The following is a 14,293-nucleotide window of genomic DNA, read 5'->3' as shown; positions in this document are numbered from 1 at the left end:
AATCAAATACCTTGTTATATTGTGTGCTTGGATACTGTGCACGCTAGCTTTGTGCCATGAGAACTGCAACATCAAACGTTCAGTCTCATATTCAGCAGGACATCAAAACCTTCAGTTATCAACGAGTGTTAAAAACGTCAGATCCCACATCACAGCGGTCAACAATTGCTAAATATGAAGAGCCTATTAAGGTTGCACCTGCCTTGGCATTGAAGGAGACAACAGAGAAGCGATCTGATGGACCTGGCTGGCTCTGTCCTTGAGATCTCTTCCTATCAGCTACAACCACCAAACGACGAGCTAACCCAACCTTCTTCTCCAACATGCATTCCAGCTCACTACGCTGCACTGAACCAAGTAATATCATGGACTCTGGCAATCAGACAAGAGAGAATGAAATGAGGAATCAAGTGCTCTGGACTTAGCTAACATTTCTAGGCATGAGGTTTGAAGATAATAAATATACAACAGAGCGGCAGCCAATCAGTAAATAAGTTAGTCTTGTCATTCAAAATTCCGGCTCACAAGCTCCAAGTATTCAAGCTATAGTCCATCATTTGCAGCCATCCGAAAAGTAACTGGCGTAATTATTGTTGAAAAACATACTTGGTTGTAAGATAGTAGGGGAACTAAACTCCCTGTGAAATTATTCTTTCTGGCAAGCTGTCATTTTGAAGTAATCAACGAAAGAAGACATTTCCAACGGTGCTTCTTAAGACGCACCGTGGGAAATTTAAATTAGTAGTTCGTTTTGTTATTCGACGAAGCGCGCGCAAGTATTGGCACAACACACACGCACGCGCTGTTGCTATAATTCGTTGGATCAGTCATATAGAACTTAAAATTAGTGCGCAACATCGCGTAGCTGCAATCGGCTGAGTGAGAACGTGTCTCAGACGCTGAATTTAGGCCCAATTCAAAACATGATTCAGCAACTTTTGATTTGAAATTGAGATCCTAGAATGCTGTTTTTCTTGGAATATACAGCTGAAGCTGAGCTGAAACTTCATCAGGTTAGTTGTTCAGTACCCTTCTTTATATTTTGAGCACTTTTGTTGCTTCAAACGAACAAAATGCACAAATTACAAATGATGGACTATATCTTTAAGCCAGTAACCCAGGTTCATACCCAACACATTCAACCAAAGAAATGAATAAATTCACAAGTGATAAACAAATTGCGGGATAATTGAAATGCAATCTGCGGCAAACTGCTTAATCCGGACTGATCTGAAATACACAGTCATAATGTCTCCAAGGCAAAATGACATGGGGACAGTATCAGACTTTGAAGAGACCCACAAGTTTACCTGAAAAGAAATGCATACAAGGTAGGGCATGCAGGGTGGCTAAACAAACATTACAAGAACAAAGGGGAGAGTGGGGTGTGATGATAGGGGACAACATGAGGGGGTTGGAAACAAAGGAGTTTGAAAGTAAGAATAGATCTATGGAGGAGGGACAAGAAAGGTGGAGAGATAAACAAATGGAACACTGGACTTACCAGGAGCATCTACCAATGGGAAAGACTGGAGTTTAGGAGAAGTATCCAGCAGTTCCTTCAGGTCAGCATAGGTGGAAAGCCAGGAGATGAACTTGACATAACGTACCATGATATCCTCCACAAATATCTCATAGGTCCTGCATACAAACACACATGGTTACATCATGGACACAACCGCTATGTACAGACTGAAATCAAACACACGTTAAGCAGGAAATCATCAAAGCCAATCAGTCAGATGTGCACTTGCCATCTAATGGATTGGTCTTGATGGTAATAATGTATTTTAACAGGTAGTGGCAAGTGTACATTACAAATAATAACTCTGATTGGTGAAAATTGCAAGCAACGGTATTTGAGAAAATTGCAAGCAAACGGATACACTTCACATGCAAGATTGGTGATAGCACGCCAAATACCGTAATTTCCTGCGGATAAGGCGCGCGGCGGATAAGACGCAGGTCCCTAAAATCACCCAAAAAAAATTCAAACGCCAACAGATAAGGCGCACCGCCGCATAAGACGCATGTTTGACCGCACACAGAAGAACACCAGGCGTCACCCGGTGTCGGTACATCGCCACAAAGGGGCCATTGTGTTGCCTTAGAACGATCACACTATTCGGAGGATGAATTAAGCCGTGTCCGCACTGGACTTTTTTTTGGAAGGTTTTACCGAGACGATAGTAAAATGAGAAATGGTCAAATGTGACCACTGTCCGCACTTGGACTTTCGACACGGGAAAATTTACCCAGACCGCGTGGGAGAAGTAACCGAGCTGTCACAGTGTCAGTATAATTACTCACCGTACACAGAAAACAAATTACAAAATGAGGATAACATTTTCAGCCGCCGATACGCACAGTAATATTACACACGCCATTTGCATGCACAACATAATCGTTTACACGATATTATTTCATCTTGACACGCTAAATCTTGACGAAAAGGCCTGTAATTCTGACGCATTTGTGATGCACGTCGTCGAAGCCATGCCGCTGTACGATATTCCGTGCGGCAGCAGTGCCATCAGTATTCGTTGGTTCCCATCGCATGCTTACAGAATCGAAGCTATGATGTGGGCCAGGAACCAGTGACTACGGCCTACATACGGTACCGGACCATGATGTTCCGTGCATGACTACAGTAGCGTATCAGGACGAATTTGGATCGTAGAAAATAACATACATCGGTGGAGAAAGAGAATTTCCGCAAATTAATTCTCAGAACGTGATCTCTCTTCTCTGTGTATGTATTTGTCCGTTGAAATATATATTTTAACGAGATTTTACCGCTCGGACTTGATGATACACCGCAGCGTGTTTCTACAAAATGTTCGGCCACACGTGCACTGAGGTTCGCGCGGTCTCTGTATGCATAACATGGCGCTCGGGCCGGAAGTACGCTTTCCTGAGCCGCTTTTACCAACTCGCACTGTTTTCATCTTGATCTTCAGGCTTGCAGACTTCGAAGATATCCTGTACAATAAACACCCTCAACGTTCACACAATAGAACTTGAGTGAATGCGATTTCCAAACGTTTAAGTAATTCTGATTGCAGCATTTTCGGAATGAAAAAACGGCCACAAAGAAAAACGTTTGTATGACGGCATTGTTGGAACGAAAGCACGATCACTAAGGGGGATCAACGCATTGCGGCATTGTTGGAAGGAAAGCACGATCATGGGGGATCAACACATCGCGGCATTGTTGGAATAAAAATACGGTCACAATGTCTGGAGAGTTGAGCCTCGGTTGACCGCATTATTGATTGCGGCATTGAAAGAATTCTTCACACAAAGACCGTCACTTTGAACTCAAGCGACACCAGATAAGGCGCACCTGTAGATAAGGCGCAGCGATGTTTTTGTGGTCTAGAAAGTCAGATAAGACGCGTCTTATCCGCAGGAAATTACGGTAGGTGATCAGTTTGTGTAGTCTTGCGACGTCGTATGTAACTCTCTATTCGCTACATGTATTCATGACATAGATATACCCGATACATGTATCATGCACTACGCATCAGTGTGCAACACAAAGTAGATTGAAAGATGATAAATTGCTGAATATACAGAAGACATTTGTCTGTGTTTTAAAGCAGGATTTTTGACAACTGCAAGATTTGTTTTTTATAAATTTGGACTTATAGTGTCTGAGGCCGAGTATTGTGATGCAAATTTTCAAATTGCGATGCAAAACTTCACTGGAGGTTATTGTGTATGTTTATCTTTCTACTGATGATCAAGGTGGCATACACTTACTTGGAGCCAGCATGGCTGATATCCGGTAGGTATGGCAGTTTCTTGATTTGGATGATACTGTCATAGAATGATGGCTGTAGTAACTGGGCTATGGCATTGGCTATCAACACTGCCATCTGGTGAGATACAAGAGGAACAGCACAGACGTGTACAGCAGCAAAATACACACTGAGATTTAGCAGGACCCACATATTCACACTTTGGTCTTGAATCAAGTGGTTTAAGTTAGATTTGCTGGCCACAACGTTTCTTAGTTCTTAGTCAGGACATTGTCATTGTCAGACCCTGGTGTAACTGCCACAATGTGTTTTGTCTTGAATCTTCTGGTGAATGTTCCCTTCACAAAGAAAAATATCCTTAATTTAAGAACAGAGGTAAAACATTACGCAGGAAATGAGCTTGGAATTTAATGATTCAGATTCATCCACAGTGACACAGAACTCAATATCATAACTTAGGACAGAAACGTGTTGTGCGAGGACTTAACAATTGTCTAAAAAAACCTATAAAAAGACCAGTGTAAGCACAACAAAACAATCAATTAAAATTCACTGACAAATTACTTAACTGCAGTGTTAGACAAGAAAAGAAATTCTATGATTGATCAGGTCTCGTGACATTTGAGAGGATAACCTTTATCATCAGTTTGGCACAATGTATGACTATGTTGAATTTATTGGGTTCTCTTAATCTTGATAGGAAACTGGGAAAGCATATGTCTTGAATAATAAAGGATGCTTTGAAAAGTGAAGAGTTTTAAGGCACACAAGAAAACCAATGAACTATTACCCAATTACAGACTCATTCAAAAAAACTCTGGAATGGTACTGTGGGTTGAACCCAGACTATTGCTCAGGTTTTGCAAATTTTAACGCAGTTTATCAACAATCAGAATGATTGGAAAGTTCCACTTAGAATACTGAGGTCTGGTTTCAATTGGAACAACTGTTACTAACGTGCTGAAGACTACAAACGTCAAATGCTCACATATGGAATGATTGCCCCAAGTGAGTAAATTCACACAGCAATAGCTCAATGTAGCTGAGAGAACACTTAGAATATTGATGTTTTCAACAAGAATGAGTTGTGTTCCTGTAAGACAATACCAAGGTGTATGAACTTGAGAGTGTATGCAGAGGGAAGTAACTTACCATGACAGGTAAGATGTGTGTGATTTGCCCAGTCAACTCAAAGACAATGACAGACGTGGAGATGGTATGAGTCACACTGCCTGATAATGCTGCTGCACCTACAAGTCCGAAGGTGAAGAGAACATCGTCGTGTCAGTACAACAAGGTTGTAACTCAATTCTGCAACAAAGTCAAATCCCGCGCGAATACGCTCCATTCAACAACGTCGTATCTCGACGTCCACTGACTTTGCGTGTACATCCCGGTTATTTTAAGCGAGATACGACCTCTTGACATTCTAAAACTTGCGTTTGCATTTATGCCATTTTAGGAAATACGACCTTGTTGCACTTACGCGACAACATTCACAATTTCAATTTTAAGGAGTGCTAAATTCAATCATTCCTATTTTTGTGCAGGTTTTGACAAACATGTATCTTTCTCCGACAAAGATATTTGTGTTTGATGGCTCTTTCTTGTAGCCCTGACCATGTCCAATTCAATAAGATTCTATATAATTTACACTGTGCTTCCATAGGGCTAATACATGTAGCTCTCTTTAACAAAATTTAATTTTCACAAGGATTGGCAAACATTTCTACTTTCACATTCTCATCATACAATGTTCACTTGAAAAAAGAATGTTTAGCAGTTTAGTGAACCTTCATGCCTTCAAATTCTTGAAAGAATTGAGTTACTTTTAAAAATTCAAACTAAACAATAATAGTTAGTTATACTGCAGTCTAGATCTTACCAACTACAGCATATCCTCCTGGTATGACTTTATTGATGACAGCATCGGATGTGTGGATACCCTGAGGGAACCATGCTGCCATACACTCCCCAACCAGCCTACCAAATGCTGCTCCTAATGTGAAGACAGGAATGAATACCCCAGCAGGTACAGGCAGAGTCACTGCCAGGGCCGTCATCCAGAACTAGGATGGCAGAGCACAAGGAATCAAGAATGACATTCACTATGGTCATGTAAGCTGACGGACACACTGGATGCATGTGTGAGTGAATTGTGCATTTTGAGTATGTGTGGTACCAATTTCAATTGCATGTACCACTCTATGTCAGCTTTGTGTGAGTGCAATACACCTGGGCATTAGTGCACAAGGCTTCCTGGCTTAACTGCCCATCACAGTCACCAATAAATCCATCACATTTTACTTTTAATGGCATACATGTCATGTAAACTTGGGCTTTCAATATTTTGTTCAACAATTGCAACAGTCACTCGCATGAAGTCTGATCTTTTAACCACGAGATAACATTTAAATCAACTCAATTCAATGTGAGAGGAATGCAGGCACCTTAGTGTAGCTGGACAATAGCATTACTATTACAGTGTCTCTCATTAACAACTGTTTAGCATCAGTATACTGTTATGCATCAGTATACTGTATTGCAACGCTACAATCTGATGGAAATTAAGTTGTTAGACCTTTCTGAGAACCAGGTGACCTTAAACTTAAACAATGGCTCAACAGTCACGGTTTTCGTTTCAATTCACAGAGTTTTCAAGACATCACATTCATTACCTCCTTACGTCAAACTGCGAGCCAGACCATTTAGTTATAAGTAATATACATGTTCACACTTAGTAAGCATGCATTGGCTGAATGCAACTGACATATATTAGATCAACCTTGTGCCCAAGCAGGCAAAGACTTCCTGAGGCCACTTACCTGCATGACAATGAAGACACCCAGAGTAACGAAGACATTAGGACGGTGCCATGGCTTGTACTTGTTCTCTTCATCTATGGTAGCTGATGGATCATTACCCAGCGTTGTGTTGCTAAATAGCTCATCAATTTGCTGCTTCTGTGTCAACTGCCACACATAACGTAACATGAAAACAATGAGTGCATGGCAGGCAGGATGTCATGCTAATCAATATTTACTACAAAGCCATGTAACTCATATACTCCAGGAACTTCCCCAACCTGTATGGCTTTACGGATTCACCAGGGAATAAATACAATGTAATACAAGGTAGTTCATGTGTTTATGGGTTGAAGGGCTGATGATTATTTTCCATCTTTGAAATGCAGATTTTTTTTTATTTAATGAAGATTTTAACTTTGAATTGTCATTCCAACATTGCTTCAAAGATTTTAATAGTAATGTGAAATTCCATTTCAGAGCAAAACAAGTGTTTCACCTGACCTCTACTTAAAAACTGAGTAAGCTTTGGTGTCAAGCTGTTTGAATAACATACAATGTGCCCCATGTTTTGCTTTTGTTTTAGTTGCAATTTCATGTCAAGAGCTGACTTCACATTTTAAGCAGTGGTCAATAATGAACTGTAAACATACCTCTCCTGCCATGAATTGCCCCAGACCCAGAGGGAATGTAATGGAAGAAATGACCAGTGATACCAGAAATGGGTACAGGAAACGACTGTAGGAACAAAGAGCATGATATAATCACACCTGGTCAAACAACATTGACCAACAACTTCACCAAATAATCTGCATTATTACAAAGATCAGACGTGTTTCTCTTAAAGGTAGGGTAGATCATTTGTCATTTGTGACTTTTTTGTTTGAAGCAACAAAAGTGCTGAAAATCTAGAGACTGGTACTTAACAACTAACCTGATGAAGTTTTAGCTCTGTGAATACTGTATATTTTGAGAAAAAAATATTCTAGGATCTCGATTTCAATTAAAAAGTTGCCGAGTCATTTTTTGAATTACACCCCAAATCAGCATTTAGCCGAATGCAGCCACGCAAAGTCACGCACTGAACCAATAAATAACAGCAACCGCACGCGTGTGCGTCCCGTCAACACTGGCATGCACCCATTCACGGATTTGACAAATTAATTACAAACCAACTACTAACAGAAATTTCCAAAAATGTGTCACTTGACTCATCTTTAGAAATGACCTTTTATTGTTTTCTTCAAAATGACAGTATGCCAGAAGGAATAATTTCACAGGGAGTTTAGTGCCATTACTATCTTTAAACCAAGTATGCTTTTGAACAATAATTTTGTCAGTTACTTTTTGGATTGCTGCAAATGATATACAGTAAGCTCCGGCTAAAACGACATCATACAACTCGTCAAATCGCTCAAGTCGGCCGTCTGACTAAAGTCCCAATCGTCCGTAATGCATATCCATTGAATTTTTTTATTTCAAAGTCGGCTTTTATAAGTCGCCAATTCGCTCAAGTCGTCGTGTTACTCTTGGTCCTCTTTCCATAAAAAGCATTACCAAATCCTTTGTGTAAGTCAGCATTCAACAAGTCGCACATTGGCATCGACTTCCTGTACTGCGGTTGGCAAAGTGTCGAGTGATCACCGCATGCATCGGTGTCGAAAAAGGGTGTCCTACTGCATACATCGCATATGCATCGTGAGCATATCAATACCAGTACCCCCTCTAAGCTGTACCCATGCGCTCTGTCCATTTTGGGGGTCGTCTTATTGAATGACTACTGCTGCAGTCAATGCGTGCATGGTATATACCGGACCACGAACGCATTTAATTCATTCCTGTGCATGTACATATGTATCGTGGTCTCCACTATCAATACCCCAAACGTGATGATACAATTCGAGGATTAATTTGCTGGATTAAACTCAAGCATTAAGGAGATAATCCAGGGTAAATCGAAGGCAATTGCAATGAATCATGTGTGTAAAAGACCATTCATGTAAGTCGGCAAAATGACGACTTACAGCAGATATCGGCATTCGCGTAAGCCGTCACAAATTCTCAGGTCCCGAGAGTGTCGGTTTAGTCAGAGTTTACTGTACTCTACCTTTAACTCATTACTTCGAAACACTGAACACATGAAGACTAATGATATAAAAAGAGTTCCACTACAACTACAATCCAGTGGGCACAGTACCCACTTCTGCATATTAAGCACAAAAGCCTAGCTATGCTGCTTGGCACCACTACATGGGGATGCTGGAAAACACAAACTCAATCACGTTCACTATCCAGACATACTTGTTGCTACTTTTTGCTTGAACAGTCATGTTCATTCATGAATCTTTGTAACTTTCTAAAAATTAGAAGATTAATGACAGTTTTCAGCAAATACTTAACCGAACTTACTTTTTCATGAGGAAAGCACTGACTCTCTTGTGTGTTCTGTTGAAGTCTACAATGCGTCTGTGGACAAAGACAAACAGGGCCCCACCAAATCCACACACAATGCTGAAAGGAAACACACACAGCAGTCAATAGTTTGCATTGCATTACATAAGTACAACTATTAACTTCGTAAGTATGAACCAAGTTGGAAGACAACAAGAGTAGGATATATTGTGACTCTTACCCAATGAAAGCAAAGGCTATCAACTCCTGTGGGTCAAAGGGGAAGTCCACTCTGAAAGTTGTCTTGAATAGGGCGGTGATTGTTTCTGGTAAAAACAAAAACGATTTAGTTTAAATTGACAAGACAATATACAGACAAACCTTTCTATTTGCTGGAGCTTTACTGCGAAGCATTTCAATTACCTCAATGCACCCTGTCTCTGAATACATTCTATCATCTGTACTGTGGTATACAGTAATATTGCTGATGTACCTGTTGATAATACAGTTGATAACTACAAATAATCAACATACAGAACAAGTAAAAAAAAGCAGAACCCAAATCTCAAAAGTTATTATTTCATATCTAAAACAAGAAAAGCATTGTCTAAAAACACAAATGCCCCACAACCATGACTGCTCCCATGACATAACACCGCTCTATTAACATCAACTTACCTGGATAACATGGAATGTTCATTGACATCATTACTATTTCCTGGTTATCTATGTAATGTATTGATGCCTATGATACCGGAATACATTTTTGTTTTTTTGCTTTTCTGTTGGGAAGTCATTGTATGTAATTTAAGCAAACTGACTGGATATTTTCAGTCTTAAGCGAGACATTTCTTATCTAGGCAAATCCTTTGAGCATATAATGCTTTGAGCATAAGGCCTACATGGAAATAATTGTTCTCTTTTGTTCTCTGGTATTTTTTGTCCACAGTTTGAAAAGATGAACATGTACACACACACAAACGTGTGTTCACCGTCGATCGTGGATGTCCTATTGTCCCTCTTTTGTTTGGTAGCACCAAACCTAATAATGACTGGAAAGCCCATTTCATAAGCTACTTTTAGATGAAAAAATTACAGAAATTGCTCAATCCGTTCAAATTATACCACCATTTAAACACCATGGCCCTAAAACCTCTTTCGTCCAAACATGTGATTTCAAGAATCCTCGTCACAATTGTCTTCAAGCACACGAGCGATAAAACCTCGGTTTAAAAGTTAAAAATATTCAACAAAGTCCTTTTGAAGGCCCGTCTTTTAAAAAAAATGGATTTTATAAATCATATTGTTTGCCTAACCAGGGTTGTTAACAACGATATTGTGTTCTACAAGTATTCTGTGTCATTTTCTTTGGTGCTTCAAACAGTCAGAATACACAATAAACTGCTTTTTTTGGTTGAAACAGGTTTTAGTGTCATTGCGTTTAAATGGTATATTCTATGAACGGATTGAGCAATTTCAGTAATTTTTCCATCTAAAAGTAGCTTATGAAATTAGCTTTCCAGCCATTATTATTTTTGGTGCTACATATTTTTTTAAATATGAAATATATTTTTGGGGGTTTGGGTTACACATTTTTTTTTTACTCACCCTGTATGTAATCAAAATCTGTGTGGAAAGACTGGATCAGCTGATACTAACATTCTCTCAAAGTACAGGGCATACATAGCCCAGGTTGGACGAAGTCTTCATTGCATTACGACTGACGTCCAGGATGAGAATTCTCTACATAAGACCACCCAAAATTTGGACCAGATTTTTGTTACGTTTTACCTCGTTACAGAAGCTTATTTCACGTCTACATTTTCTATGTGTCCTTCTCTATAGATCCAGGGGTTCAGGAATTCCATATGTGATGCTGACCGACATTAATCAGGAAAATAAACTCTAAAGCAACGTTAAACTTGTACGTGTTTGTAGTCTCTTTTCATCAGTTTTATTCCCGAGTCGTACGTCATGTACGTGCGCACAAAAGCGCACACGCACGCGCCCTCATTTGTTTAGTTTTGGTTGGAACAGTGACTCACTCCAGCCAACCAACGTCACGAAAACGCTCAACCAATGACCAAAGCCGAAACATGTTTCTGGTAACTGGTACTAAAACACGCTCGGTCATTGGATTAGCGACCGCGCCTTCAAGTAAGTGCGCGTGCGTATGAGGGTGGTTACTAAGCAAATCGCGCGTGCGCATTGCATATTCACGCTGCATAGTCTGGCTCCCAGACCAAACGTGATATGAGCGCCGAGAATAATTGTCAGGTCTAGGGAACCAGACTACACGCTGCACGGACGTACGTCATGTACGACTAGAATAGACTCGGCGGTGAGAAACTGATGAAAAGAGTCTACAAACACATACAAGTTTAACGTTGCTTTAGAGTTTATTTTCCTGATTAAGGTCGGTCAGCATCACATATGGAATTCCTGAACCCAGCGGCCCAATAGATAAGGACACATAGAATACTACGACGTAAAAATTGGCTTCTCCATCAAGGTAAAAATATTGAAAATATTGGTCATAAATTTTTTCGCCCGGTTTTGAGCACTTCATACCCTGGACTCCCTCCGTTACGTAGGGAGGAAAGGGAGTCCACCTGGGCTAAGGGCATACATACCTTCATCTTTGTTCCAAACAGCCAACAGTCTGAAGACAAATGCCCCACATACAGCACCAAAGAAACCCCGCCAGTAATTCCGCACAGCAAAATATGTGGATGTGACTTCAATGCTGAACAGCACACCACCGATGGGGGCAGCAAAGTTGCAGGAAACACCCACAGCACAGGCTGCTGCTAGCATCTCACTGTTCCTGGATTCATTCTGAAATGGGAATGTTACAGCAATACTCTGCCTCAATAGATGATATACATACTTGGAATATTTTGGATCAGAAAAACAAATTTATGCTTTATGAGTAGGATTTAAGGGGAACTTCTTCTTCTTCATTCATTCATTTTCATGATGACTTGATGAGTTGGGCCCAAATGCCCCTGTCGAGCATAGTGTTGGAAAGAGACGGACCACTCAGACCAGTTTCTAGCTCGATGGATGTTTTCAGGGTCATGTTTGGACAACCTTTTCGTCGAGGGGCTTCAGGATTCCAGAGGAGAACTTGACTAGCTGGCTAGGGAAACTAATTTCGTAATTAGGGAAGTAACGTTGAAGAACTAATCACTTGATTAATTCATAATTGCAGCTGATTGTGGAATATTGGGGGACACATGATGATTAAGTTGTGTATTGAGGTTGGATGGCTATGAAAGTTGGAAATGGATTCTTGGAGGATTGAGGTGACACCTTGAAGGGAATATACAACATTTGCAAACATCGAAAAATAAAACTGCCAAGTTTTTATGAAATACCTTAATAGGATGTTGGTAAATAACAGTCTAAAGCATCCTGTAAACTTATGGGCACCTGGTGTGAAGTCATTTTCAAGAAAATGGTATTTTTGTAAAAATTTCCAGCGGTGGTCGGCCGACCACCGTTGGAAAAACCTAACTATTTTTCAACTACTGCTCCAAATTCACCATTAATTCAGTCCAAATTCTGTTCGCTATTGGTTACATGTTCATGAACGGGTCAGCTAGACTGGTACCCTTACCTTACAATTTCCCGGCATCTGTAAATTGATCTATTTTATATTTAGTGGAGTCTGGGGAACCAGACTACTTGAACAGTTTTGTTTTTCTTGGATTTTCCAGCATTTTCGAACACAAAATTTGAAACATGTCAGTGTAACAATATTTGATCTATTATACTAACCCCTCAAATAGTTCATTTCTGAAAATTACAGCAAAAGCCAATGATGTATATTCCCTTTAATTCTTTCCAGTTTAATGTTTGATGATGGAGAACGGATGGTGACAGACATTCACTTGTTGAAAGAGTTGAAATTCATATTCTTTTAAAACTGAACAAACTATTCCACTGGACATCAACATTAAGATCTTGGAGGATTGAAAATGCATCCTAGATAATAGGGGTCCAATTAGAAAGTCTTGAATAGATGCCACTGAAAGCACATTTCCTGAATGTGATTAAAGTTGTTACCTCAAAGATGCCCTTGAATGTTACAATGAGCTTGCTGAGGATGGTGGATACAATACTGGCAATGTGCACAAAGGGGCCCTGTAGGGAATAACATAAGAACAGTAACAATTAGAAAACATATTTTTAAAGAAACTGTGTACGGAATCTGACCAGGTGCATTAATTATTTTAAGGTTGAACAAAGAAATTGACTGGAGAGGGGTTTGAAAATGCTAGTTAGAGGCCAACAAAAAAACCCAATATGCAGCCAGGAACACAACCAAAGTCACAATGCAAGCAACATTAGCAATGCTGCAAACCCGGGAAATAGCAACTTGGGATCACTCACAGATAATCAGATAAAAGTACATGTAGTAGATTCCTTATTCCTGACAGGCAACTACATTGTTTTTCACAATATCAAGGGAGTTGCTCTGTCATCGTGCTATGATTCAATCAAGCAACATACTTGGCAGTTACATGTTTGATTTAAAAGTAGATATTTTTCAGTTTCACATTTTTTAACCTCCATCTCATTGCCAAGTATTTTCTCTGTACATGGTGACATATATAGGAGTAAACAGCATTTAAGCAATGCATTCATTCTTTGGAGTCAAGGAAAAAACATTCGGTTAAGTATTGGGCAGAATACTCTGCACTGGAGGACTTGAAAACTAAATCTATGTAGTGCTTGGGTAAAAATGGCAAATTAACACTTAAGAAGGAACAGTGAAATATAAATACTTCTTTTCCGATGGGCAGGCCACTTCCAAGTGATGTGGCCACTCCAATAACCTTAGATATCAGGGTACGGAATGACAGGTATTCCTTCAGCACTACTCCTCTCAGAATGGTCTTCATCTCTGGTATTCCAGAGCCTACAGGTGGGTTGTCAACCAAAAAAACAAGATTTACAGGTTGATAACATTAAACACACAAGATCTGCCTATCTACATGGGCAACTGAAACGATACGCCTGTGTCACGATACGATATGTATCACGATACATATCAAACGATACGATATATATCGCGATACATCTTGGTATAAAAAAATAAATAAAATCATAACAGATGAACTTAATCAGGGTCTAGGTCCTCTTTAATCTGTCTCTACTCGTTTCTGATAATACACAAATACAGTAAGGTACTACCGTAATTTTCGAAATATACATGTAAGCCGCGCGGCGTATAAGCCGCACCGACCACAGCGGTTTCAATTTTGTAAGGCCTCCAAATTCTAGTCAAAATGCTCTGAACCAGTTCCATTTACACTACAGAGCTAT

At 39.9% G+C, this 14,293-nt stretch overlaps 1 protein-coding gene across 3 annotated transcripts in view; it reads right to left on the bottom strand.

Moving 5' to 3' along the window:
* The window catches only part of LOC119731598 (chloride channel protein 2-like), a 42,498-nt gene that overhangs the window by 15,676 nt on the left and 12,529 nt on the right, over window positions 1-14,293 (bottom strand). For all 3 annotated transcript variants that reach the window (XM_038204790.1, XM_038204791.1, XM_038204792.1), the window contains exons 5-16: window positions 13,753-13,886; window positions 13,031-13,108; window positions 11,593-11,797; window positions 9,201-9,285; window positions 8,978-9,079; window positions 7,222-7,306; window positions 6,590-6,736; window positions 5,650-5,833; window positions 4,917-5,014; window positions 3,766-3,881; window positions 1,505-1,641; window positions 203-372 (exon numbers count right to left, since the gene is read on the bottom strand). In XM_038204790.1, coding sequence (XP_038060718.1) covers window positions 203-372; window positions 1,505-1,641; window positions 3,766-3,881; window positions 4,917-5,014; window positions 5,650-5,833; window positions 6,590-6,736; window positions 7,222-7,306; window positions 8,978-9,079; window positions 9,201-9,285; window positions 11,593-11,797; window positions 13,031-13,108; window positions 13,753-13,886 — 1,541 coding nt within the window. The remainder of the gene's footprint in view (window positions 1-202; window positions 373-1,504; window positions 1,642-3,765; window positions 3,882-4,916; window positions 5,015-5,649; window positions 5,834-6,589; window positions 6,737-7,221; window positions 7,307-8,977; window positions 9,080-9,200; window positions 9,286-11,592; window positions 11,798-13,030; window positions 13,109-13,752; window positions 13,887-14,293) is intronic.

This window comes from Patiria miniata, unplaced genomic scaffold (assembly GCF_015706575.1).
Source record: "Patiria miniata isolate m_02_andy unplaced genomic scaffold, ASM1570657v1 HiC_scaffold_24, whole genome shotgun sequence".
Taxonomy (NCBI): Eukaryota; Metazoa; Echinodermata; class Asteroidea; order Valvatida; family Asterinidae; genus Patiria; species Patiria miniata.
The sequence above is the reverse complement of the archived record's forward strand: the minus strand, read 5'-3'. Positions and strand labels throughout refer to the sequence as shown.